At 47.7% G+C, this 27,831-nt stretch overlaps 1 protein-coding gene and 1 pseudogene across 2 annotated transcripts; one reads left to right on the top strand and one right to left on the bottom strand.

Annotated features, from left to right (window-relative positions):
- The first annotated feature begins 181 nt into the window (after positions 1-181).
- On the top strand, positions 182-20,342 carry KIF2C (kinesin family member 2C). 2 transcript variants are annotated; one of them, XM_035018743.1, is made up of 21 exons: positions 203-342; positions 1,413-1,507; positions 4,099-4,200; positions 4,371-4,419; positions 7,033-7,155; positions 9,145-9,267; positions 9,798-9,898; positions 10,520-10,615; positions 11,059-11,113; positions 11,199-11,361; positions 13,061-13,151; positions 13,397-13,460; positions 13,537-13,628; positions 14,416-14,558; positions 15,580-15,784; positions 15,898-16,008; positions 17,284-17,351; positions 17,665-17,770; positions 17,867-17,980; positions 19,473-19,596; positions 19,693-20,342. In XM_035018743.1, the coding sequence occupies exons 1-21, from the start codon at positions 279-281 to the stop codon at positions 19,773-19,775; spliced, it is 2,172 nt and encodes a 723-aa protein (XP_034874634.1). In that variant the 5' UTR covers positions 203-278; the 3' UTR covers positions 19,776-20,342. The 2 variants fall into 2 exon arrangements, with proteins under 2 accessions (XP_034874635.1, XP_034874634.1); XM_035018744.1 differs by lacking the exon at positions 9,145-9,267 and having other exon boundaries at positions 182-342.
- On the bottom strand, positions 19,863-23,888 carry LOC118019601 (annotated as a pseudogene).
- Between the last annotated feature and the right edge of the window lie 3,943 nt (positions 23,889-27,831).

Raw genomic sequence — 27,831 nt, 5'->3', positions numbered from 1 at the left:
TACTGCCAAGCTCCCAGTAGGCCCAGCGCGCGGGGGTGTGGCCAGGCGGGTGGGCGGTCCTAGGCGCCGGAAAACCGACCCGAGACTACATATCCCAATAGGCTGTGGAGGGCGCCGCGGACTGGCGGAAGCGAGGCCGGTGGCAGCGTGATGACGTTATGAAAGACGCTGGCGCGCGGGATTTAAACTGCGGCGGTTTGCGCGGCGTTAAGACTCGATAGGGTTAGCGGAGCTGTGGCTTTTTTTGCATTTCGTGTTTCTCTTCCCGGCGACTGCCCATGGACTCGTCGCTTCAGGCCCGCCTGTTTCCCGGTCTCAGCATCAAGATCCAACGCAGTAATGGTGAGGGGCGGGGTCGCGAGGTCAAGGGGACCCGTGGGCTGTGAGACGGCTGAAATTACTGCTCCCCCCCCCGCAAACAGCAGGGTCGAGACACTGTTGGGGATTCCCCCGCTTCCACCTGGACTGCGTGTCTGCACCGGCCGTCGGTCTTTTCTGCCCAGGTCCAGGGGCCTCCACTGGCGGTGGTTCCCCTGCCTGTCCTCGGATGTGGGCGGGGCTCCTCCAAGTCAGTGGATCTCCTAGGGAAGTTAGGGTTGCTGGATTCACTTCGCCTCCAGAGTTCTCCCCTGAAATTGCCTTGCTTTGGTAGGGACCTCGGCTTCCTGGCCCCTTTACTCTCCTCTAAATATTCCGCACTTGCAGTATGTCAGGCACTGGGATTCAGGGTTAATCAGGCAGAAAAGATCCTTGCTCTACAGGAGCGTGCAAATCTGTTCTCTTTTTTTGGTTAAGCAGCTACCGCATCTCTGGCAGGTCTAATACCCTGTCATTAGGAGAATGGTCAGACATAATGTCAGGAGTGAGGTAGGGAAACCTGAGGGCACTAGAGCCTCAGTGCGTGTTGAGGAACAGTACCGAAGGACTAGAGTGACTTCTCTGCCCAGACATACCTTCACCTCACTGTAGGCTCTCTTTTGAGTGGGGGGTGAATCCTTATCCCCTGCAGCTCAGTTTTTTAAAAAATATTTTATTTGTTTATTTGATAGAGACACAGCGAGAGAGGGAACACAAGCAGGGGGAGTGGGAGAGGGAGAAGCAGGCTTCCCACTGAGCAGGGAGCCTGATGCGGGGCTCGATCCCAGGAACCTGGGATCATGACCTGAGCTGAGGGCAGATGCTTAACAACTGAGCCACCCAGGCGCCCCTGCAGCTCAGTTTTAAGACCTGTTCCCTGCCTTCCTCATGGTGGGATATTCTAAGGGTGAGGTGCCAGGAGGTTTATATTATCTTCTAGTGTTAAAAAGAAAGAAAAAGGCAGCTGTCGCTTCCTTCAGGTCAACTCCACATTAGAGTCTCTGTGGGATTCTAAAAGTGAAAAAGATGGGTAAACTGGACTTTTCATACCATAGGCATAATCCACAGTGCCAATGTAAGGACTGTGAACTTGGAGAAATCCTGTGTTTCAGTGGAATGGATAGAAGGAGACGCCACAAAGGGCAAAGAGGTAAGTTCTGTGAGAATGCCTCTACCACATTTAACACCTTCCTCCTTAAGAGATCTGTGTGAAGGGGTGCCCGGCTGGCTGAGTCGGTAGAACAAGCAACTCTTGATCTCAGGGTCCTAGTTCTAGCCCCATGTTGAGCAGAGAGATTACTTAAAAAAAAAAAAAAAAAAAAAGATCTGTGTGGAAATGGAACTTGTGAGAGCCTTGTTTCTGATGCTGCCTTGTCCTCCCTAATCTTAAACACGGTCCTCTTTGAATGCTTTAGGATTTTATTTAGTCAGGCCTGGTCTAAATTGAAGCAATCAACAGTTTCTGGTGTGTTTGTAGAAGACAAACTGCACAGAATCCTAAAACCTTGCTTATGTACCCTAGCTTCTGAGTGCAAACTACCTATGACAGTTTGGGGAGCAAAACTGATAATCCCGTTGAGGAGACAAAAGTATTTCTGAAACACCAAAGAACCGAAGGCAACTTATGATAAATGGCACAGATGAATACTGCTAGAGCAGCTCAGAGGTGGTAACTCACTGAGGATGAGCTTGACTGGTGGGGGTGGGACGGGAAGGCTTAGCAGAAACAGTGAGATGGCCCTTCTAGGGACTAGTGAAGAAGCTTGTTCCAGGCAGTGGAAGGCTCAGGATGCTGGACAGTTGAAAAAGGGGACAGAGGGTCTTCATCTCTGGCACTAACATGTTTAAGGTTTTATTCTGTAGGCGTTGGGGAGCCTCGGAAAGATTTTGAGAAGAGAAGAGGTGTGACTAAAGCATTTATGTTTTAGAGGCATTGTGGTGTGGTAAAAAGTTCACCGGGTTAGAAGTATAAAAACCTGGATTCTAGTCTGGCTCTGCCACTATCTTGTATTCTGAGGCACGTTTTCAACTTTCTTAGAAATTCAATCTCCTCACCAAAAAGCGAGGATGATAGTATCTACCTCATAAGGTTGTCGTGAGAATTTATTCAACAGATAATTTTGTACTGGTTTCAAAATGCCAGATGGCATCCTGTGGTGAATAAGACAGACCTGGACCTCCTTTCCTGGAGCATAATGTGATAACACAGGAAAAGGACTTGCCTAGCATAGTGCCTTCTGGTAGGTATGCAGATCTTTAGGTGGTATATTTGAGAAATAAAAGGATTGAATACTTTACACTATCTGCCCTTGAGTCAAGAGGTTCCTAAAATTATTTTTAACCAGCTATTAGTAGTTCCTTGTGGTTTTTGTTTGTTAGCTTGTTTTTGTTGTTTAGAAATATAGCTCTTGTAGGGTCTCACTCCAGCTCAATACTGCCTTTGGAAAAAGGTCTGAACGTCTTAGTGAGGCATTCAAAGCCTTTTCAGGATCTGACCCCAGTCAACCTTTTTCTTTGTACCATACGCTCTTCTTCCAAAGTATGCTGGGCCAGGGGCAGATGGGTCCGGCCCCCACTCTGTGACCATGCCTAGTGCCTTGCTACCTTCACACTGTCACTCTTACTCCTCCTCCTGGGATGTTCACCCTGAATCATCAGTGTGAGAGTTACTTAATGTCAGAACTAGGGTTAGATCATTGGTCTCCTGTGTTGTTTGTTTTCTGTGGTTGAAGTGTCAGAAACAGGAGTATGTAGGAAGGGTCTGTAGCTGTCCAGGAAACGGGGACAAAAGTGTGGTTCCCGAAGTACTTGCCAGGTTTTGCATTCGGTGATTCTATTATCCTGTGCTGCCTTGGTTTCTAGCCCTCTGTGCTTATGACTTTGCCATTAGAATATGAGCTAACTGAAGGCAAGGGCAATATATGTCTTCATTCATCTTTGAATACTTTCCCCCCTACTGCCTTAATTGCGTCTAATAAATGTTTGAATAAGCTAGTTAATAAATATAGGTTGCATATGTAGGAGGTGAAGCTTTCACCCTGGAGTACATGCTTCAGCTTGGAAACATTTTGAGATGCAGATAACCAAGTTGGTACTGTGTTGTGAACTGCTGTGAACCGTGCTCATGAAGTTTGAGTTGTTCCTAGAGGGTTGCAGGACTCTGGTGATGTAAACCTAGAATTGTGACCTCATTACAGACATGAGCAGGAAGTAGGGAAGGCATGAACAGGAAGCCGTGACTGGGGAAGAAGTTTCTGGGCCCAGTAGAAAATGTAGGTAGACTTAGGGTTATGTAGCAGCTCTCGGGAACTTGTCCCCGCCCATAAGATCCAGGACGGCCCTCCATTTTGACTATCTCCAGGACAGTTAGAACTCATTTCCTCCTCCGTGTCAGCCATCAAGAGGTGCTCAGGGGACTGTGCCCAGCAGGACCCCCTGCCCAGCAGAACAGTAGGGGAGCCAAGTGGCCTAGCTCTACTGTGGACTACCTGTTTGCCTGTCTGTCTGCCCTCCTCTTTACCTCGTTCTCATCACTGACATCTACCATTGGCTTGACAATCAGGAACCAATATCCATCTAGATGGTAAACCATGACTAATGACTATTTGTTTATAGTTATTAGTACTTGGTGGAACTTAAAGTTGGTAAATTCTGAATTTGGGGGTAGCCTTGGTTGCAGAGATGCAATTGGATTGAAGAAGCTATGTTGTTCCACTAAAACTTTTTACTTGCTCTTTGCAGATTGATTTTGATGATGTGGCCGCAATAAACCCAGAACTTTTACAACTTCTTCCCTTACACCCAAAGGATAATCTGCCCCTGCAAGAGAATGTAACGGTCCAGGTAGGTGCTTGTCATCCAGCCGAACCAGTGCCCCAGATGATCTGCTTGGCTTGTTGGCTTTTGCTGATTTTCTGGGACTTCCTAGGACTTCAGCATAACACATGGACCTAAGATAGGTCCTTGAATATTGTTAGGAACCATTTATTGTGATGGTTTGTTCTGTTTTTCAGAAACAAAAACGCAGATCAGTCAACTCCAAAATTCCTGCTCCGAAGGAAGGTAAATGGATTTCTCTTGGCTTGTCATCATGGGGTTTGTGCCTGGGATAATGTTCCTGGGGCACAGGAAGTTGTGACATAGACTCATTGCTCCACTTTAGCAGGTGTGGGCTGAGTCCTGTGCTGTCTTCCAAGCATCTTAGTGAGGAAGAATCCAACCTACAGGGAGGTAGAAATAGGGAGATTTTAGTCAAAGAGTACAAGTTTCATGGGAAACTTCACTTCTGGGAAATAAGTTCTGGAGATCTCATGTATAACATCTGGTCTGTGATTACCAGCACTGTATTGTATACTTAAAATTTTACTATGAGGGTAGATCTTATATTAACAACAAAATAAAAACAAACAAAATACAAAACAAAGGGAGCAGAAACAGACCTTAGGAAGTGATGGGTAAGTTTATGGCATTGATTATTATGATAGTTTCATGGGTGTTTACTTTATCTCCGGACACAGCAAGTTGAATAAATACCTACAGCTTTTTGTACTTCAATCGTACTGCTTTAAAAAAAAAAAAAAAAAAAGAATCCAGCCCTTAGGCCAACCTCCCAAGGACCTGATATATTTGGGAAATTTGCCAATTGGCCTAGAAGCCTTTCCCATAGAATCCAGAGCAATAAGCAGCCACTCATGGGCTTGTTTTCTTTCCTCAAGGGAACAGTGTGCCTTGGAGTGAGGTGGTGAGCAGGCCCAGAGAAAAACTAGGTCTGGGCTATTTGGAAGTATAGTCGATGGTGCTATGGAGATCAGGGGTGGGGTGGGATGGGAAGAATAATAGCATTGCCTTGAAGTCTAGGAGAAGGTTGGGCTTTCTCCACGGAAGTAGTCCGAGTACACCAACTCTGACTACAATAGTCTGTAGCTATAGGGGGTGGGGTGGCTGTAGGTGCAAATTGCCCAAGAAATCCAACTTATGACTCAGAGCCAGCTATCCCTCGAAGCCTGTGTGGCCTGTCCCAACCAGGGGTGATCACTGCCCTGACGTGGTCCAACTACCACAGGGGCCCAGAAACCACTTGCCTGGACCTTCAGGTTGGGGGGATCCCAGGTGGAAGGTGGTGTAATTGCAAGCTTGGGCTGGGCCTGAGTGGTGGGGTGCTGGCCCTCTTGCTAGCTATACTGTAAGGACCTGCAAGAGAAATTGGAATGGTCTTACTGCATATGCCTGTCCTCAGAGGACATTGCCCCAGCCCCGTCAATGAAAAAAATCCTAATACGGGTACATGCTATTCAGCAGTAGAAATGAAACACAAGGGTGCCTGGGTGGCTCAGTTGGTTAAGCGACTGCCTTCAGCTCAGGTCATGATCCTGGAGTCCCGGGATCGAGTCCCACATCGGGCTCCGTGCTCAGCGGGGGGTCTGCTTCTCCCTCTGACCCTCTTCCCTCTCTTGCTATCTGTCTCTCATTCTCTCTCTCTCAAATAAATAAATAAAATCTTTAAAAAAAAAAAAGAAATGAAACACAAGATGACAAATCTTTTAGGAAATAGGAAAATGATGATAATCTATGCTTTTTTTTTTTTTTAAAGATTTTATTTATTTATTTGAGAGAGAAAGAATGAGACAGAGAGAGAGCATGAGAGGGGGGAGGGTCAGAGGGAGAAGCAGACTCCCTGCTGAGCAGGGAGCCTGATGCGGGACTCGATCCCAGAACTCCAGGATCATGACCTGAGCTGAAGGCAGTCGCTTAACCAACTGAGCCACCCAGGCGCCCAATAATCTATGCTCTTAATGAAAGACATGGATTATATAGAGCCATCAGATCAACGTAGACTTAGGAGACTCAGAAATTCAGTACAAGTTGGTGTTTGCCTATGTTACACCGGGTGTTCTATTTCCAAGTTTCTGACTTATTTCGTAGGTGATGAATTGTTTCTCTCTTATGGAGGGTAACTATATAAATGGGTAGAAGTTAACAAGAATTCAAATACAACTCAGTTGTTTCTCTCACTTAAGCATTCTTCTAAGATTCCAGAAAATCAATGTAACTGACCCTGCTGATGTAGTGATCCGATGATGTGGCCCAGGCCTGGCTCTGTAGAGCATCCTGGAGCAGTGGGAAGAGCCCAGCGTTTGGAATCTTGACAGTCTTGGGTTCCCATCCTGGCTCCAACACTTACTGACTGAGTGACAATGGGCAGGTCACTTAATTTCTCTGAGCCTTCGTTCCCCCCTTCCACCATATGGGAACACTGATATTTACCTTACAGTGTTGTTTTGAAATATGGGAAGATTGTACAGTGGTAGGTGTCACTGCAGTTAAGGTTTAATAATACTTTTTCTCAGAGATTAGGTCTGCCTCTTCAGAAAGGATTTCAGATTGGCTGTAAGGTCCCTCCATTTACTTGAGACAGATGCTCTTGTGGGAGATGTCCTTGCTCTTGGGAGCTCTCAGATGGGCAGAACGAACAGATTAGTTTTGGGGTCACTAGTACTTGGCCTTTCTAATGTTTCCTTTTCCTCGGGTAGAAGGAACGGAAAGTTGGTGGGCTCCTTTCCTGGTGGTCTGGACCCGTCTCACCCTATACAGAATCTTGGAGGGTTGCCCCCCAGTGGCCCCCACTGGCCCTCCTGATCTCGCTGCACTGACTGGCCACTGCCCTTGGTTCTCCAGGTCTCCGCAGCCGCTCCACTCGAATGTCTACTGTCTCAGAGGTTCGCATTACCACTCAGGAGAATGATATGGAGGTAGAGCTACCAGTGTCTACAAATTCCCGCAAGCAGTTTTCAGCTCCCAGTGAGTAATGAATCTGTTTTCCCTGTTTGAGGTTCTGGAACAGCTCCTCATATATTGCCCTGTCCTGTTCTAGAATATCCTGAGATTCCTACATTCCCCTGGCTTCAGGTCTGTTCTGGCGTGCTCCCCCCCGCCCTGCCCCCCGCTCCCTTATTTGGAAATCATTTCATTTTACTCTTTTAATTTTATTGAAACATAATATATATACAGAAAAGCAAATTATCATTGAGTATATAGTTCACAAACTGAACACACTCATGTAACTAACACCCAGATCAAACAGAGCATTACTAGCAACCCAACAGCCCCCCTCAAGCTCCCGACAGTTCCTAAGCCCCTAAGGGTACCTATAATCTTGACTTCTGATAGCATAAATTAACTTTGGACTTTGTATAAGTGGAATTTTAAAATATTTTTAAGGGCACCTGTGTGGCTCAGTTGTTTAAGCGTCTGCCTTCGGCTCAGGTCGTGATCCAGCGTCCTGGAACTGAGCCCCATGTCGGGCTCCCTTCTCAGTGGGGAGTCTGCTTCTCCTTCTCCCACTGCCCGTAGTCATGCTGTCTCTCAAATAAATAAAAATCTTTAAAAAAAACCCTAAAAATATTTTTAGTTGCTAACTTTTATTAGATAAAGCAGGTGCAGATTTTGTAAGATAAATAGTCATTACGTCTTATATGTCAAATTCAGCTCTAATAAAATGAAGGTAAATAAAAGGGTCACAACCAGGTATGGGAAGTAATGAGTTATCATGGGATGTACCTTTCTGGGTTGAATCAGTATGTTTAGTTGTGGCTCAGGTTCCTGGTTTTGTTTTTTGTTTTTTTAAGATTTTATTTGTTTATCAGAGAGAGAGAGACAGACAGGTAGAGGAAGAAGCAGGCTCCCTGCTGAACAAGGAGCCTGATGCGGGGCTTGGTCCCAGGACCCTCGGATCATGACCGGAGCCAAAGGCAGACACTTAACTGACTGAGCCACCCAGGTGTTCCACTCAGTTTCCTGTTATTCCTGGCTTTTCTGTCTGCTCCTGTTAGCCATCCAGGATCCAAGGCTTTGGAGAAGTCAGAAAATCCTGGCTTTTCTTCCAAATGAGTAGAAAGCCCTGGCCTGAGAACCCAGGCTTGGGTCAAGCCTAAAGTCTTCAGGCCTTTAAAGGCTTTTCCTTTGTGGTGAAGTCCATACTGAGCTATTTACATACCCTTTCAGATATATATACACACACATATATTTTTTTTTTTTAGTTGTTGTTTTTTTTTTTTTTTAAGATTTTATTTATTAGAGAATGAGAGAGAAAGAGAGAGAGAACACATGAGAGGGGATAGGGTCAGAGGACGAAGCAGACTCCCCGCCGAGCAGGGAGCCCGATGCGGGACTCGATCCCGGGACTCCAGGATCATGACCTGAGCCGAAGGCAGTCGCTTAACCAACTGAGCCACCCAGGCACCCTAAAGATTTTATTTTTTAAAGATTTATTTATTTATTTTAGAGACAGAGAAAGAGAGAAAGCAGGGGGGTGGGGGAAGAAGGAGAGGGAGAGAGAGAATCTCAAGCAGACTCCCCTCAAGTGGGGCTCAGTCTCACCACCCTGAGACCACAACCTGAGCCGAAATCAAGAGTTGGACATTCAACCAACTGAGCCACCCAGGCGCCCCTTAAAGATTTTATTTTTAAGTAATCTCTACACCCAACATGGGGCTCAGACTTACAACCCTGACATCAAGAGTTGTACTGTCTACTGACTGAGCCAGCCAAGCACCCCACCCTCCCAAGAATTTTGATCCCAGGAGCCAGCCCTCGTAGAGAGACTGACTGGGCTCAGGGTGTGGGCTGAGGTGAAGGGAAAAGCCCAAGCTCTGATCACACGGTGGGAGCCTGAGCCCTTGCTGAGCTGCAGTCGGTTGCACCTGTCCTGGCACATGACCTGCTAGGGCTCAGAGGAGCACAGCTCTGGTATGCCTGCCTGCTTCGCCAGTGACTCTTGTTCCCCCACAGCTGGCCCCCCTAGGCCCTCCTGCCCGGCAGTGGCTGAAATACCATTGACGATGGTCAGCGAGGAAGTGGAAGAGCAAGTCCATTCCATCCGAGGCAGCTCTTCTGCAAACCCTGTGAACTCAGGTAGATGTGCCGAGCTGTCTGCTCTCCTGCTCCTGGTGCAGGACAGGTTGTTCCATCTGTCCCAAACCTGGCCTGCTTTGGCACCTGAGTTCAAACCATGTTTGTCACATGGGGGCATGTTTTCCTGTGTCTTTGGCATCAGTCTTTCACAAGAGGTGACCCTGTCCCCACTAGCTGACAGGAGCCCTCGGATGTAGTTGAGTTGTTGTCACAGCTCAAGTCTTGGCCGACACCTGAAAGATAAACCAGAATGACCATCAAGATCAATCAGGGATGGTATCTCCTCTTCTGATTGTGAGAAAATGCCACAGAGGCATGGAGAGAGCTTGGGTTAGGCCTAGAGTGCTTGTGCAAGTCTTTACTTTGCGGGCTTGGCCCTCCCAACAGTCACATCTGTTGCTGCCTCTCCTTGCATGTGGTCGTTTAAAAAAAAGGTCTAGGAAAGGCCCAGGACTCAGTACAGCAGCTGAAGAGTAGGCCGGCTGGCCTAGACAAGTAATAGTGGGCTTCCTTTCCCCTGCTCCCCACAGTTCGGAGGAAATCCTGTATTGTGAAGGAAATGGAAAAAATGAAGAACAAGAGAGAAGAGAAGAGGGCCCAGAACTCCGAAATGAGAATAAAGCGAGCACAGGTACTTTTCTTAGGTCAAGGGTTTTGAGACAGATGTCCTGCACCCTCACCAGCAACAGAGATACAGTTGGGCCCCAGCATTTCTGAGGCTCCAGTTCTGATATCTAGGACATTTAACTGGTTTCTCAGGACTCAGAGAAGAAATAAGTCAGATAGTTTCTGAAGCCTTCGGGTGAGGAATATTTCATGCTGACCAATATGTGTGGTGGCAACGGAGCTACTGGGCAGAGTTGCTTCCCTGCCCAGCCCCCCCGGTTGTGTTGGCGGGGGCGGGGGAAGTGCTGCAATGGAGTTCCAGTTTGGAGCACTTCCTCTCAATTGGGTTCATTGCTCTTGGGAATCTCAACCTGCTGGGCTCCTAAAAGGGGAGAGTGGCTCTGGCCCTAGTTCCTAGAGTGGTTTGGTACATGCCTAGGCAACCCCTGCCTGTCTCCATCTTCAGGGCTTTGTTCGTGAGTTCTCAGCCTAGAGCCAGGGTGGGAGGAAGTTAAGACTGGGGGGGCTTTGTCAACTGAAGGGCTATATGCATGTAAAGAGCTGTTGCTGCTTAGCACTGAGCTCTGAGAGCACTTATATGTCGGCATGTCAGCCATCTGTCCTTTTTCGCCCTTGTCCCAAACAGGAGTATGACAGCAGCTTTCCAAACTGGGAATTCGCCCGGATGATTAAAGAATTTCGGACCACTTTGGAATGTCATCCGCTTACTGTGACTGATCCTGTAAGTAAGCCCAAAGGGCTTCTACCTCTCCTTCCTGAGTAGGTGTACAATTGAGAGACAAATTTCCCCTTTAGGAGAGTGAGACCCTACAGGAACCTCCACTCACCCTTGAGGAATTTTCAGTACCCTTTGGTGGGCTAGAGCTAGTAAGGCTGGATGGGAGAGTCTGATCTCCAAAACTCCCACCCTCCTCACTTGCATAGGTTGGCTAGATCCTTACTAATAACCATGCAGGTAGCACTGAAACCTGTAGGCAGCAGAGTGAGGAAACTGGGAAGGAAATTCAGAGCTGTCTGCTGTGCTCTAGAGCAGAGCGGAGGCAGGGGTCCTAGTGTCAGGTCCTGGCCCCTGAGTGGGCCAGACACGGGACTGGAAGAGGAGGGGTTCTTTCAATACTACTCTGACCTTTCACTGGCTGGTTGCCTTCTCTCATCCTCTTGAAGATCGAAGAGCACAGGATATGTGTCTGTGTGAGGAAACGCCCACTGAATAAACAAGGTAAGCCCTGATCAGTCAGAAGGAGGCTCTGGACTGACATCCTCCGTGTCCAGGAATCATCCCCTGAAATACTCTCCTTCTGCAGAATTGGCCAAGAAAGAAATTGATGTGATTTCCGTTCCCAGCAAGTGTCTCCTCTTGGTCCACGAGCCCAAGTTAAAAGTGGACTTAACAAAGTATCTGGAGAACCAAGCCTTCTGCTTTGACTTTGCATTTGATGAAACAGTTTCAAATGAAGTTGTCTACAGGTTAGTCTCTTGCCTTTTTTTTTCCCCTTCTCCCAGCCTTCCTCTTTTCCATGCGGGACATTGTGATAACACTACTCACAGCCACACTGAACTCTGAGACCTTCCTGATCTCATATTTTCTTTGGATCAGCCGTCACAGAGCTGGCTCCGGCTCTGACTACAGCCTTGACTCCGACTCCAATTCCCAGGCACCAGGAAGGCCCAGCTTGGGCTTGTCATATCCCATTTTGCATCTTTAGCAGCCCATCCTTGAATGGCTCATAAGTGAGGTATTAACGCATTGCACTCTGCTGAGGCTGGGCTGGGCAGGCTGTAGGGGTTCTTTCAGTATCTTATGCAGCCACTCTGTTACCCACTAAGCTTAGCAGACTCTGCACACACTGGGATTGCTTTGTCTAATACAGCACCCACAAGCCTCATGTAGTCTTTAGTTCTTGTTCCGTTTTTTTAGATTTTTATTTTTAAGTAATCGCTACACCCAAGGTGGGGCTCAAACTCACAACCCCCAAGATCAAGAGTCAAATGCGCCATTGACTGAGCCAGCCAGGCACTCCATCATGTAGCTATTTAAATAAAAAATAAAATTAAGAATTCAGTTCTTCTTCTTCTTTTTTTTTTTTTTTGGTTTAAACTCATGACTCTGAGATCAAGAGTCGCATGCTCTACCAACTGAGCCAGCCAGGCGTCCTAGAATTCAATTCTTTAGTCATATTAGCCACATTTTAAGTGCTTAATAGCCATATGTGGCCTCGGCTGCTATTAGCACAGTAGAGAGCATTTCTATTATCACAGAAAGTTCTTTTATTTATTTATTTATTTTTTTTAAGATTTATGTATTTATTTTAGGGAGAGAGTGAGAGAGCATGCACATGGGCAAAGGGAGAGAATCTTTCAAGCAGAATCCCCGCTGAGTGCAGAGCCCAACGTGGGGCTCCATCTCCTGACCCTGAGATCATGATCTGAGCTGAAACCAACAGTCAGATGCTTAACCGACTGAGCCACCCAGGCGCTCCATCACAGAAAGTTCTATTATCAGGACTGCTCCAGACCAGAGGATGACAAACTACAGCCCATGGACCAAATTTGGCTCACAATCCCTTTTTATAAAAAGGGCTCTCAAACTAAGAATGAATAGTTTCTATGTTTTTAAAGGATCTTTTTTTTTTTTTTTTAATGTGACAGCTGGGCGCCTGGCTAGCTCAGTTGGTGGAGCATGCAACTCTTGATCTCAGGGTTATGAGTTTATAACCTGCCGTTGGGCATAGAGATTACTTAAAAATAAGACCTTAAAAAATGAGAGATACCTATGTGGCCCACAAAGCCTAAAATATTTTAAGGTCCTACTTTAGAGGGTTTCCGCTGATCTTTGTAGTGTTTCTTATGCTGGCGGTCAGCTACTAAGCTCAGGGTTTCACCTTGGGTCTCCAGGGTTGGAGGGAGGGCTGGTGGCTCAATTAGAGTGAAGGCCACCTGCTTACTCTTGGCAGGTCAGTCCAGCCCTCCCCAGTTGGTTGGAAGGATTTCAAATTTATTAGTGGGGCTGGGGTCCGGTAGGACCACTTTGCAGGAGAGGAGTGCTAGTGCTTGGAAGGAGGAATTGAAGACCCCAGGAGTTCTGCAATGAAAGAGCCAACAGGACCACATTCTAGGAAGCACATTTTAGGGAGAGATAAATACTCTCTCCTATCCTTTCTCCTAGGTTCACAGCAAGGCCACTGGTCCAGACCATCTTTGAAGGGGGAAAAGCAACCTGTTTTGCATATGGCCAGACGGGAAGTGGCAAGACACATGTGAGTATTCAGGCCTGGCTGGGAGCAGACCTGCCCATGGTATCTCACCGGGTCCCTGAAAAGGAAGCCGGTGAGCTTCTTGCAGAAAGTGCCGTTGGCACAGACACTCCATCAGCAGATACCCTAGGGCCACACGCCTCTGCGGGGGCAGCGTCTCGGCCTTGGTGCGGCAATGAAGCCAGTGGTGCTCTGGCCTAGGCCCAAGGCCCTGTATGTACCACCGTCCTCCACCCCTTCCCTTGCAGACCATGGGCGGAGACCTCTCTGGGAGAGCCCAGAAAGCATCCAAAGGGATCTATGCCATGGCCTGTAAGTATGTGTTCTGCCGCAGCGGGGTTGGGCACAGAAAGCCAGGCTGCTTACTTAATCCAGGCTCTCTCCATAGCCCGAGATGTCTTCCTCCTGAAGAATCAGCCCCGCTACCGGAACCTGGGCCTGGAAGTCTATGTGACATTCTTCGAGATCTATAATGGAAAGGTAGCTAGCTGGCAAGGAGCCCCCTATTTATACTGTTGGGGCCCCTGAACTTTCTAAATCCTTGAGGTTGGCTAGAAATTGTAGAAACCAAACAACCTGTGGGCCGTCAAGCCTTTGATGGGCTGCTCTGCCCGGACATGTGTGGGAGATTTCATCTGATGCTGAGATGGGGCCCAAGCTCAACAAGTAGGGCAGCAATACTCCTCAGGGCCCCCTCTCACATGGGCAGCTTGCCTTGTGTGTGCCCTGCCCTCCCTTGACCCACCTCCTTTATAGCCTTTCTACTCTTCCCCTGATTGTGTACGTTCATTCTCTGTTCATCTTCTCTTTCACTCTCTCCTCCACCCCTTATACTCTGTACCCTCTCTCTCTACACTCCATGCTTTTGCAGAGTTGCCTTCCCCAGAGCAGGCTCTCAAGGATAATAATAATAATTATAGCTAATGTGGATTATTGATATGGTATCGTGTGCTAAAGCACATGTCTCAACTCATTCGTTCACTACAGTAACCTCTGAGGAAGTATTACCGTCATTATTCTGCAGATGAGGAATAAGCCCGGAGCTGTTGGGTACGGGTCTAGGCTCCCATAGCTAGCAAAGTAAGAGTCAGAGCACACTGAGGCAGCCCGACTCGGCTTTCAGGGGTACTGCCCTGAACCCGGCTTAGCTTCTCTGCCTTCCTTGCTGCCAGCCTTCTCTAAGCTGGGACAGGCCCTGAAGGATGGGGGTGTCGGGTGGGGTGCCCGGCCCCTGACAGCCTTAGCCTTGTTCCCCTGCCTGGCACAGCTGTTCGACCTGCTCAACAAGAAAGCCAAGCTGCGTGTGCTGGAAGATGGCAAGCAGCAGGTGCAGGTGGTGGGGCTACAGGAGCATCTGGTTAGCTGTGCCGACGATGTCATCAAGATGATCGACATAGGCAGTGCCTGCAGGTCAGAGTTCTGGTGATGGGAAGGGCCCCCCCAATCCCTGGTTCAGGTGACAGACCCTCGCTCTAAGCCCAATGACGTTTCCACAGAGTGCCGCTCTCTGCAGCTTGGTGAGGGCTGTGAGGGCCCCTGCGTTAAGGACTCTAAATAGGGCAGATGACCCCAGGCCAGAGGCTCATCAGGAGCGAGTCAAAGTGTCTTAAATCTAACCAAAGTAGACTTTTTTTTTTTTTTTAAGATTTTATTTATTTATTTGACAGAGCACAAGCAGGGGGAGTGCCAGAGGGAGAGGGAGAAGCAGGCTCCCTGCTGAGCAGGGAGCCTGATGTGGGACTCGATCCCAGGACCCTGGGATCATGACCTGAGCCTGAGCTGAAGGCAGACTCTTAACCGACTGAGCCACTCAGGCGCTTCCCCTCCCCCCGAAAGGCAGACTTTATTTCCAGGCTCTTACCCCAAAGCATACTTCCTGACTTCTCTAGGTTTTTCTTTGCTCTTCTCTCCCTCTGTGGTAGGAGACAGGATCTCTGGGTATGTTCTAGGCTGGAAGTGATGGGGTCCTAGCTCCTCTATAGAGTTAGGGAAGTGCTCTGCCACCAGGCATGGTGCAGTGGGGTGCTGGGTGGCTTATGGAGGCCCAGGGAACGGGCTGCCCTCCTCAGGGCCCTCAAGCTTTGACAAGTGATTCATGACAACCCTTCCTTCTCCCCCTGGGCCCTGCAACACAGGCCACTCCTTCCCCATGTGCTGTTGGACCGTCGGGTCTGGCTAAGGTCCTAGCACAGAATCCAGTACTTTCACTGCCAGGAAAACTTGCTAGGTCCGGAGCTGGAGGGAGAGCTGCTGCCCACGGAGGACAAAACAGAAGTCCGGACAAGAAGACACAGGACTGCTCCGAGTCCTGACTTGTGCCCCTTGTACCAGAGAACTTAGTGTTGTGGAGTGGGGTGCTTGAACTCTGGGGAGCCACAGTGGCTGGTAACCTCAGAGGCTCATAGCCTTTCTTTGCTCTCCTTTGACACAGGACCTCTGGGCAGACATTTGCCAACTCCAACTCTTCCCGCTCCCATGCCTGCTTCCAGATTCTTCTTCGAGCCAAAGGGAGAGTGCATGGCAAGTTCTCTTTGGTGGATCTGGCAGGGAATGAGAGAGGTGCGGACACTTCCAGTGCTGACCGGCAGACCCGCATGGAAGGTGCAGAAATCAACAAGAGCCTCCTGGCTCTGAAGGTAGCAGGGCCTAGACAGAGGTGGTTGGCCTGGAGGGCTCCTGGTGGAGGGAGGGAGGGAGTGGGCGGCCCAGAAGGAAGGAAGGGACCACTGTGGCTCCTGCTCTCCCACAGGAGTGCATCAGGGCCCTGGGACAGAACAAGGCTCACACCCCGTTTCGAGAGAGCAAGCTGACACAGGTGCTGAGGGACTCCTTTATCGGGGAGAACTCAAGGACCTGCATGGTGAGTAGGGTCACTTTGGAGGTGGTATAGAAAGACCCTGAGTCCTGTCTGTGGGCAGGTTTGGCGCCCCTGGCCACCTGGGTTTCCAGACGATCTTGACCGGGCATCCCCTGCTGCCTTTTATTTATTCACTTATTTTATTTTTTTATTTTTTTATTTTTTTTAAAGATTTTATTTATTTGACAGAGAGAGACAGTGAGAGCAGGAACACAAGCAGGGGGAGTGGGAGAGGGAGAAGCAGGCTTCCTGCCGAGCAGGGAGCCCGATGTGGGACTCGATCCCAGGACTCTGGGATCATGACCTGAGCTGAAGGCAGACGCTTAACGACTGAGCCACCCAGGCGCCCTCACTTACTTATTTTAAAGATTTATTTAATTGTTAGAGAGAGCACGTGCACGCACGAGCAAGGTAGGGGCATAGGGAGAGGGAGAGAGAGAATCCTCGAGCAGACTCCTCGCCAAGTGCAGAGCCCAGCATGGGGCTCAATCCCAGGACCCTGAGATCAGGACATAAGCCCAAATCAAGAGTCGGATGCTCAACTGACTGTACCCCCCAGTCGCCACCCCGCCCCCACCTGGCCTTTTAGTACCAAGTTCCTCTTTGCCTATTCAAGAGGGAAGGAAAGGATATGCTCGCTTTACTGTCTGGGCAGCTCTTGGTTTGGGGATGGTCCATGCTCCCTTACCTGGTGGAATGGGGTCCCAGAAATCAGAAGGAGGGCTATGGGAAAGCAGGAGGGGGAAATTCTCATCTCCTCTATGGCTTCCTTCAGGTTTGTTGGCTCCCAGCTTTGCAGATAGGAAAGGGCTATGCCTTAAATGATTTTTGTCCCCTTATTTTATCTACAAGCCCTGCTAGCTAGGGTCTGCCCTTCTTCCCCTCCAAGGAATCTCCTCTTCCCAGCCTACTAGGGAAGGTGGGAATATCTGACTAAGCTCTAAACCATCATTCCTGAGCCCAGCTGAATAGAAGGTTCCAGCAGGAGCCACCGCTCCTTAAAATATGACCTTGGTGAGAGGATCAATAAAGTGCTAAAGCAACAGAGGGGATAACCAGATGCACCAGGAACCCATTTTCAAGGTGCATTAATTTTCGGTGCCCATGGGGCAAGTTGCCTGGCACAGAATGGGTGCTTAATTATTAGCTTCCTGCTTCAATACTGTGTGGGTGTCAGCAGCTCAAATAGATAGTTCCTGGCAGTCTCCAGCAGGAGGAGGTCTAGTGCACTTACCCTGTGATCTTCAACCCTTAACTGCCTGTTTCCCCCTTTTGCAGATTGCCATGATCTCACCAGGCATAAGCTCCTGTGAATATACTTTAAACACACTAAGATATGCAGACAGGTACTGGTACCCATGACCAGTGGGATGGGGAGAGGGGTGCAGGAGGGAGGAAAAGAAGAGGGAGGGAGCTCTGGAGTCTCAGTGCCTACTGTATATTCTTCTGTGACTCAGTGAATCTGAGACTTGGGAGTTCAGACATGATGCTAGATGGTCTGTCCCAGTCCCCTTCAGGCCTTGGTCGAGAGCCAACATGGGTCCTCTAGGCCAAAGTCAAAGCTGCTTCTCCCCTTGAGCCTCATGGTCTGAGTGGTGCTGCAGTCTTGCAAGTGCCAAGGAGGCTCCTGTGGGCTCTGAGACCTTCTTGTTTCCTCAGGGTCAAGGAGCTGAGCCCCCACAGTGGGTCCAGTGGGGAGCAGCCAACTCAGATGGAAACAGAAGAGGTGGAAGCCAGCTCTCATGGGTCCCTGATCACAGGCAATGTAAGGCGTGGGGGTGGGGCCAGGCAGAACGGAAATGTGGCCTGCTGAGGTCGGGACTAGACCATACTGCTGTACCTCTCCTTTTGGCCCCTTCAGTTCTCCAAGGAAGAGGAGGAACTATCTTCCCAGATGTCCAGTTTTAATGAAGCCATGTCTCAGATCAGGGAGTTGGAGGAAAGGGCCGTGGAGGAGCTCAAGGAGATTATACAAGTGAGGAGCTGGCCTTGGCTAGGGAGGGATTGGATATCCATACTAGCAGAACCCCTCGGTGGTGCTTAGCACCATTCTTTGAACGTGACCTGGGCTTTGCTCCCACAAGTCTTCAGATAGGGATGGCAAGAGGCAGGCCTCTACCTAGCATTCCTTCGTTCTCTACCTATTCATCTAGCTGTTCTAGAACAACTAATTAACATACCCCCTTCTCCAGCCTGGCCCACACAGCCTTTCTCCTCCATCTTCCTAGCCAGAGCTAGTGTCTCTCCTCTATGCTCCTGATTGAGGTTTTGGAGAGTGATTTATATGCAGAGACCTTGGCTTGTTTATTCAGCGAGTGTTTGGTGAGTACTTTCTGTATGTCAACCGCTGTGCTGAAACCAAAGACCAAAAACATGAGGTATGGATAGTACGCCCTAAAATAAGACTAGATCAATCCCGACTCTTCTATTTATAAGTTTCCTTATGAAAGTCATTTATCATCACTAGGCCTCAGTTTCTTCATCTCTAAAATGGGCAAGACAGGGTGGTTGTGTCTGAGGATTAAGTGATACGCTTTTAAAGCAGTGCACAGCATGCAGTTAGTGTGTGGTAGGTGTTGGGTGCTGGTGCTGCTGTGACTCCTGCTGCAGGGGGAGGGGAGGCCCGAGAGTGCCCTCTGCCAGGGGGGCGCTCAGGGTGCAGCACAGAAAGGAGCTTGGGCCACTCTGAACTGAGGAGGGCACATGAAGAGTAAGCGCTTAAGCCTGTCCTCCCTCTCTGGAGTGCTCAGGGGTACAAATGTGTGAAAGGCCATGGTACTTTCAGGAAGAATGAGAGATTCACTCTGACCAAAGCAAAAAGAGTGAGCAGATGATGGAGTTAAGGCCATGGCCAGGTCAGCTAGAGGGCCCATGGTTCACTCCCAAGGCCTGGACTTGGTCGAAAGGGCAGTGGATGCCTTTGAAGGAAGTAAAGCGGAGTGTGGTCGGATCAGATGACATGGTCTTATCAGAGCTTTAGGTGCAGTGTGGAGCCTGGTTTGGGAATGTGGGAGAGCATGAGTAGAGGCACTTCGAAGTTAAGAGCAGTTAGGAGATTATTAAGAGTTCAAGAGAGGTGTTGGTGCCTAGACAGAGTGTGGCCATGGCCACCATGGGACTGGAGTGAGGACATGAGATTCAGGTGCCATTTGAGGGGCAAAATTGGTAGGATCTGGGGACAAGCAGGGTAAAAGAATAAAGTTGCTGCTCCCATTTCTGGCGTGGTCTCAAGACAGATTGTGACGTTCATTTGACCCGGGGAGAGGGACAAGTTAGAGGCAGGACAAAGGATGGATTCAGTTGAAGATTTCTGCGCGAGGAGGTCAGGAGGCAGAGTGTGGGCTGTGGCCAAAGGAATGGGCAGCTCGTGCACGTTGTCTGCATTGCAGGTGGTAGGGGAGCAGGAAGGGTTTGCTAAGTTGGTTTGACCATTTTTGAACTGACAAGGTTCTCCCGTGTCACCACAGCAAGGGCCAGGCTGGCTGGAGCTCTCTGAGATGACCGAGCAGCCGGACTATGACCTGGAGACCTTCGTGAACAAGGCAGAGTCTGCCTTGGTCCAGCAAGCCAAGCACTTCTCAGCCCTGCGAGGTGGGTATGGCTGGAGGATGGGGCCTCTGCCCTGAGGGAAAGGGGCCTCTGAGACCCCCGCTGACCCACAGTGCCCCCCCAACCCCTTCCTTCCAGATGTCATCAAGGCCTTGCGCCTGGCCATGCAGCTGGAAGAGCAGGCCAGCAAACAAATAAGCAACAAGAAACGGCCCCAGTGACGACTGCAAATAAAAGATCTGTTTGGTTTCACACCAGCCTCTTCCACTCTCCATCCCTCCCCAGCAAACTTTGGGCGCCGGGTGGGACTAGTCAGGGTCTGAGCTGGGACAGGCTTTGGTAAATGCCAAGTATGGGGGCCCGAGGCAGCTGGGGAGGGGGTCAGAGTGACATGGGACACTACTTTCCTTTTCCTCAGTTGTAGCCCTCAAGGGTGCAAGAATGGGAAGAAAGAGGATGGGAAGGGTGTTACCTTCTCTCCAGGAGGGGAAGACTCTCTGGTATAGAGTTTTCCCTTGGGTGGCCTTCTGCCTGTATGGACTGGCTGCTGGTGGGGTGCTCTGTGGGGTTATCCTGGCTCTGGGGAGAGGGAAGGAGCCTTTAGTCCAGCTCTGCTGGCTCTGGCCTGCCTTCCATGCCCTTGGTTCAGGCACTATGTCTTGTACTTAAAAAAAAAGTCTCTGGGATCTCTTCCTTGCTGGTTTTTCAGGCTCAAGAGGATCCCTGCTGTTTTCTGTTTTACGTGTTTATACATTGTGTCTAACAATAAAGAAAGAGGGAAAAATCAATCTGTTGAGTGGTGTGTGGGAAGGACTAAGGACAGACACTTCCGCCACTCTCCGTAGTGCTGATTCTGTACTCTCCTAAGGAGGCCACTCTCCGTAGTGCTGATTCTGTACTCTCCCTAAGGAGGCCAGATCCACACCTGCAGTTTCAGTGATGCGGTAAAGCCTCAGCCCCTGCCTTGTTCGGTGCTTCCCTGGTCCCAGGTCCTCTCCTGGGGCCAGGAGCTAGAAGCAGAAAAGAGATGGTGCTCTGTCAGTTACGGTCTGCTCAAGTCACATTAAAAGATTCTGTGGCAACACTGACAAGAAGGCATTTGGCTTGCTAGATGGGAAAGGATCTGATGAGCAACACCAGTTTGGTCTGGAAAAATTAGAAGTTTGCCAGTGGACTGAGAAACCAAGGATAGAGCATGGACAATTTGGGAACTGGAGGGTTCCAGATTCCTTGTCATGGAACATTAATTATCTAAATAGTAATATGCCACTAGAACATTTTTAGTCTAAGTGCCACACAACCAAATATGTATTCTAGAAAGGCCTCAGGAAGGTGGGTGGGGAGCGTGGGGCACATGGGCTACTGCAGAAACTCTATAGAGTAAAGACCTCGGTCGAACAGACCAGGTTCTGGCTCTCCCAGCCTCAGTTACTTCATTTATAAAACAGGCGCATTCTCTACCTCATTGCATGAGTTGAAGGTGCCAGTCAATAACCAACTGTAGGACCTGGCTTCAGAAATTTAGCTGAACCAAGTTCACAGAGACAGCACTAGCTCTGAGGCCTTCAAAGCTTCCAGATACCTAACTTTCTCCCTCATCTGTGAAATGGGGCCACCAAAACCCACCTCACAGAACTGGAAAGATTAAATGAAGACCTTACCAGACCTGACCCATCTTCTTACCTGGAATACCATACATATTCCTAATGGGGACGCATCCTTACAAGTCATCCCCTGCTCTGAACCCTTTATTTATTTATTTTTAAACATTTATTTATTTATCTATTTTTAAAGACTTTATTGTTTGACAGAGAGAGTACAAGCAGGGGGAGCGGGAGCGGGAGAGGGAGAAGCAGGCCTCCCGCGGAGCAGGGAGCCCCATGTGGGGCTCGATCCCAGGAACCTGGGATCATGACCTGAGCTGAGGGCAGCCACCCAACCGACTGAGCCACCCAGGCACCCCTGCTCCGAACTCTTTAATAGCATCCCTTTGCACAAAGGATAAATTCTGAGTGCCCTACTGTGGCCTGGTCAGCTCCTTCCTCTTTTGGTCCAGTTATAATGCAGTTTGGCCAGAATAGTTCAAGGTTAAAAGCCCAGCTTCTGACGCCACACAGCCTGGCTCTGACTGCAGAACCTTATGTGGGTTTCACATCTTTGTGCTCTCTGTGACGTGGAGGTAATACTGGTATAGAGGTGGTAGGAAAATTGAGTTGATATACACATGGTAAGTACAAAGTCCCATATTTAATAAATGCTATATAAGTGCTAGTTAGCTATTTTAAGCACATAAGAACAAAGATTTTTGTTTAATACTATATCCACAATGTCTAGAACATACGGTGAGCATACAATATATATTTTTGAGTGAATAAACTATCTCCTACCACTCACTGTTCTCCAACTACACTGACCTTTATTTCTTGAATATGCCAGACCTTTAAAAAAAAAAAAAAAAGCTTTATTGAGATATAATTCACATACTTTATTTATTTATTTATTTATTTATTTTAAAGGTTTTATTTATTTATTTGACAGAGACACAGCGAGAGAGGGAACACAAGCAGGGAGAGTGGGAGAGGGAGAAGCAGGCTTCCCACGGAGCAGGGAGCCCGATGCGGGGCTCGATCCCAGGACCCTGGGATCATGACCTGAGCCGAAGGCAGACGCTTAACAACTGAGCCACTTAGGCACCCCAATAAAATCTTTACTTTTTTTTTTTTTTTTTAAGGTTTATTTGCAAGAGAGAATGAGAGACAGAGAGCATGAGAGGGAGGAGGGTCAGAGGGAGAAGCAGACTCCCTGCTGAGCAGGGAGCCCAATGCGGGGCTCGATCCCGGGACTCCAGGATCATGACCTGAGCCGAAGGCAGTCGCTTAACCAACTGAGCCACCCAGGCGCCCCCCAATAAAATCTTTAAAGAAATAAAATTCACATGCTATAAATTCAGTGGTTTTGGTATACTCATTTAATTGGGCAACCATCACCACTAATTCCAGAACATTTTCACCCAAAAAGAAACCCAATACCTGTTAGCAGTCACCTCCCAATCAACTCTTCCCCCAGCCCCAGGCAACGACTAATCTACTTTTTCTATGGACTTGTTATTCTGGACATTTCATATAAGCGGAATCATACAATATGTGGTCTTACTCTCTGGCTTCTTTCACTTAGTGTTGGGGGTTTTTTTAAATTATTTTTTTAAGTAGGCTTGGCGCCCAACATGGAGTCCAATGCAGGGCTTGAACTCATGACCTTGAGATCAAGACCTGAGCCCAAACCAAGAGTTCGACACTCAACCAACTGAGCCACCCAGGTGCCCCCAAAATGGATGAATCTAAAAAAAACACTAAGTGAAGGGTTTTAGCTCTTATATTTGACCCAATTTGAGTTAATTTTTGTAGATGGTGTGAGGTGTCTGAATGCACTTTTTGGCTTGTGGCTATCCGTATTTCCAGCACCATTTGTTGAAAAGACTGTTTTCCCATTGAATTGACTTGGCACCTTTTTTGGAAAATCAATTGACCGGGGGCGCCTGGGTGGCTCAGTTGGTTAAGTGTCTGCCTTTGGCTCAGGTCACGATCCCTGGGATCAAGCCCAGTGTCGGGGCTCCCTGCTCAGCGGGGAGCCTGCTCTCCCTCTCCCTCTGCTGCTCCCCCTGCTTGGGCTCTCTCCCTCTCTCTCTGTCAAATAAACAAATAATCTTTAAAAAAAAAAAAAAATACCAGCCTGATCACAAATGATCCAAGAACACTCAAATAATAAACAAAATATAAACATGTTAAAGATTGATCTTCAGGGGTGCCTGGGTGGCTCAGTCGTTAAGCATCTGCCTTCAGCTCAGGTCCTGATCTCAGGGTCCTGGGATCGAGCCCCACATTGGTCTCCCTGCTCCGCAGAAAGCCTGCTTCTCCCGCTCCCACTCCCCCTGCTTGTGTTCCCTCTCTCGCTGTGTCTCTCTCTGTCAAATAAATAAAATCTTAAAGAAAAAAAAAAAAGATTGATCTTCAAACATTATGCCAGTGATGCCTCGCTTGTTTATGATCTCCCTGACATAAAATCACATCCACACCTCAGTGGCCACCAAGCCATTCAGCAGAGTTTCCTTAACTGTGAACTGTTTGAAACTACCCATCTGAGCACTCTTGACTATTTTTTTCAAGCTCTGAATAGCTGTAGGGATCTCAGCAGGGGTTGGAAGAACCAGCTCAACCTTGGCATAGTGCCAAAATGCGGCCAATCTGCCCATCAGCCCACTGAGGCTTTGGGTAAGTTACAGCAGTTTCCACTAGCACCAGGGCCTTCTCTGCAAGGTTATGGACAAACTGGGCCATGGTTCCAGGATAGAAACTTGATTTCTGGACTTTAAATGCTATTCCATTTGTCTGTATATCTGTCCTTGTGCCAATACTACACTGTTTGATCACTATTGTTTGTATTAAGTTTTGAACTCAGGAAGTGTAAGTTCTCCAACTGTGTTCTTTTTCAGGATTGTTTTGGCTATTCAGGGCCTCTTGCAATTCCATGTGAATTTGAGGATCAGCTTTTCTGTTTCTGCAAAAAAGGCTAATGGGATTGCACAGACTCTGTAGATTGCTTTGGGTAATATTGCCATCTTAACAACATTAAGTACATGTCCTTAGGATGTTTTGTATATGTACAAGGATCCATGTACACAGGGTGTCTTCCCATTTATTTAGGTCTTTAGTTTCTTCCTTTAAAAAAACAAAAATTATTTGACACAGAGGGAGTGAGAGAGCACAAGCAGGGGGAGCGGAGGCAGAGGGAAAGGGAGAAGCAGGCTTCCTGAGGAGCAGGGAGCCAGACGAGGGGCTGGATCCCAGGACCCTGGGATCATGACCTGAGCCGAAGGGAGGTGCTTAACCAACGGAGCCACCCAGGTGCCCCCTTTAATTTCTTTCAACAAGGTTTTATAGTTTTCGGTGTACAAGTCTTCCACCTCCTTGGTTAAATTTATTTCCTAGGTTGGTTGGTTGGTTTGGATGCTATTACAAAATGATTTGTTTTTCTTAAGTTCCTTTTCAGATTGTTCGTTGCTGGTGTATAGAAACACAATCCATTTTTGTGTGTTGATCTTATACCTTGCGACTTTGCTGAATTTGTTTATTAACTGTAATATTTTTATATGTGGATCCTTTGGGACTTTATATAGGGTCATGTCATCTGTGAATACAGTTTGACTTCTTCCTTTCCAAATGGGATGTCTTTTATTTCTTGCCGAATTGCCCCGGATAGAACATCCAAGACAATTTTGAATAGAAGTGGCGAGAGTGGACATCCTTGTCTTGTTCCTGATCATTAAATATGATTTTAGCTGTGGGTTTTTGTAGATGATCTTTATCAGCTGGAGGAAGTTCAATTCTGTTTCTAGTTTAAGTCTTTTTATCATGAAAGATTATTGGGTTTTGTCAAATGCTTTTTCTGTGTTTTGAAGTGACCATACGTCTTTTTCTCTCTTATTCCATTAAAAAGGTATATTATATTGATTTTCAGATGTTTAACCAACCTTGCAAACCTGGGATAAATCCCATATGCTTATGGTGTATAACCTTCACTTCCTGCTTGTGCAGCTTCAAATTGAGCCATATCTTACCAGTAAAAGGCAATATTAGGGTCTTTTCAGGTCTTCCTGGGTATGTATTCAGCCCTGCATATGCATGCGACCTTTAAATTCCCAGGAATATGTGGAAGTTTTTCAAATCCCCATATCCCCTTGCTTTTCCTTTTCAGTCTTTTATTGTTTTCTGGTTTTCTGGTCAGCCTCTTGTTAGCCCCAACTGGTAATGTCACCTCAGCAGCTCTGTTGCCCCCCTCCTTTTTTTTTTTTTTTTTGACAAACACCCTAGGGATTGGGCTGTTCAGAGTGAGCTTTGAGTGGGGTCAAATAAAGACAAGCCCTAAGAATGGAGCTTTTCGGCAAGTTGCCAGACAGGTCACACGGTGATGATTCTTTGGGGATGGGGCTTTGGGGGAGCTCCAGATCCATCATCCCCTTCCGATTGCTATTAGGCTGTTTTTCACAGCTACCATAGTTGAAAGGCTACTGGTTTTCAAAACCTCCATGGAGCTGGGGGAAGGGGATGGGATTAGGGCAAATTAAAAAGCAACAAAGATCACTGTTCCCAGATTCAGTTGCTATTCTTGAATAAGTGCTCCTTGGATTGTTGCAAGCCTTAGTTAATTTCAGAGTTCCGGAAAAGTTGATTTTGACAGTTTTGGTCAGCGTTCTTGTTGCTTTTATGGAGTGGTTTTCTGAAGGTCCTTACTACATCATTCCCGAAGTGCTTACCCTTCTCAGGGCTTTTTACACTTGACATTCTTTCTGCATGGAATCATCTGCTCTTCAAAAGGTTCTTTTTGGGAGGTGCCTGGCTGGCTTAGTCAGTAAAGCATGTGACTCTTGATGTCGGGATCATGAGTTCAAGCCCCACATTGGGTGTCGAGCCTACTTAAAATAAAAATTAAAACCATACAGGAGTGCCTAGGTGGCTCAGTCAGTTAAGAGTCTGCCTTTGGCTCAAGTCACGATCCCAGTGTCCTGGGATGGATCCCCTCATCTGGCTCCCTGCTCAGCAGGGAGTCTGCTTCTCCCTCTCCCTCTGCCCCTCCTCCTGCTCCTGTTCTCTCTCTCTCAAATAAATAAATAAAATCTTTTTAAAAAAGTAAAGCTATACGAAGTTTCTTTTTTTTTCTTTCAGGTCTGTCTACCCCAGATCTGTCACCCTAGAGAAGTCATCTCACACCATCCTATCTCATTTGCCCCTTTGCCCCATGGAGCACATTATTTCTTTCATATAGTTTATTACAATCTATTTATAGTGTCTTCTCCAGTAAAGTTTATGCTTCAGGTAAGCCTTTCATTGTAAAGATTTTCCAGGGCCTAATACCAATTGTTCTTAATTTCTAGTGTTATTAGTCTACAGAGCTAAGTGACTTTATCCAGGTATCAGGGACAAGAGGTGGATTGATCCCAGGTTTAAGGACTTACTGGGTGAGGAGGTGGTGAAAGGTTAAAGTTGAGGGAGATAAAGATGCTCATGTGTAGGCACCCAAAATATGACAGGAGTAGTATTAGAGAAAGTTACAGTGAGTCGGGATCTAAAATCTAGACACAAGTTGGTGAAGAAGCAGAATTTATAGGTAAGTACAGTAAAAGAGTAACGAGTGTTATGGTTTTATAGCATAAGATTCAAAGTCTGTGGTTTTTAGGATAGAGTAAGGATGGTCTGAAATTGGCCAACACCTGTCTCCCATCTAGAGAAGAGGAATGCAGTTGTCCTCCACTTGAGAAGGCTGGCAAGGAGGAAAATTCCTCAGAGAACCAGATTTCTGTTAGAAGGCTATGGAAAAGGAAACATTATGAAGGCAAAGGAAATATTTCCAGAAGAGGTTGAAGATACAGAGGATTTTTCTGATGAATGACAGGACATAGTGAGATTTTAGGAAATGGAGAATGGTGAGAGATCAGTTTTTAAAAGATACTATAATAACCTATGTCAGAATTAGAATGTGGGTGATAGATTTAATTTGGGAGATGATTTTTTTTAAGGTGACTAATAAAAATAGGGACAAAGGCATAGTACAATTAATGCCAATGGTCTCAAAGCAAATGGAGTCGTGGCCAGGCTAAGGTGTTACAGGGGAGCAGGAGAAAAGATCTCTCCAGGATGACATGGAATCAGAGAGCTCCTATTTGACTTCTGCTAAAGCCAAAGTAGAGACTTGAAGGGCATGGTGTGGGACATGGAGAACTGTCTTGGTCTGACTTCAAGAGCTATAGAGATGCCTCTAGAATACTGCCCCCAAGAGATGCAGATGCATTTACAATTAGTCTACTACTCGAGAACATTAAGAAAACAACATGCTCGGGGCGCCTGGGTGGCTCAGTTGTTAAGCGTCTGCCTTCGGCTCGGGTCGTGATCCCAGGGTCCTGGGATTGAGCCCCGCATCTGCATCGGGCTCCCTGCTCCATGGGAGTACTGCTTCTCCCTCTCCCCCTGCTGTGTTCCCTCTCTCGCTGTGTCTCTCTCTGTCAAATAGATAAATGAAATCTTTAAGAAAAAAAAAAAAAGAAGAAACAAGATGCTCATGTGATGCAAACTGGTTGACAGGATGGAGCACTAGGTTAGATGGCTAGGGGAGCCAGACCATGGTGGGTGGGGGTGGGAAAGAGCAGTCCCATTCTCTTCCAAGCTTCACACTCATCTTTCCACCTACTTGCAATACAAAGAATAGCCACCTATATGTCTCACAGGC

This window comes from Mirounga leonina, unplaced genomic scaffold, assembly GCF_011800145.1.
Source record: "Mirounga leonina isolate KUSES-001 unplaced genomic scaffold, KU_Mleo_1.0 Mir_173, whole genome shotgun sequence".
NCBI lineage: Eukaryota > Metazoa > Chordata > Mammalia > Carnivora > Phocidae > Mirounga > Mirounga leonina.
Note: the sequence above shows the minus strand (reverse complement) of the source record. Positions and strands in the feature narration are given on the sequence as shown.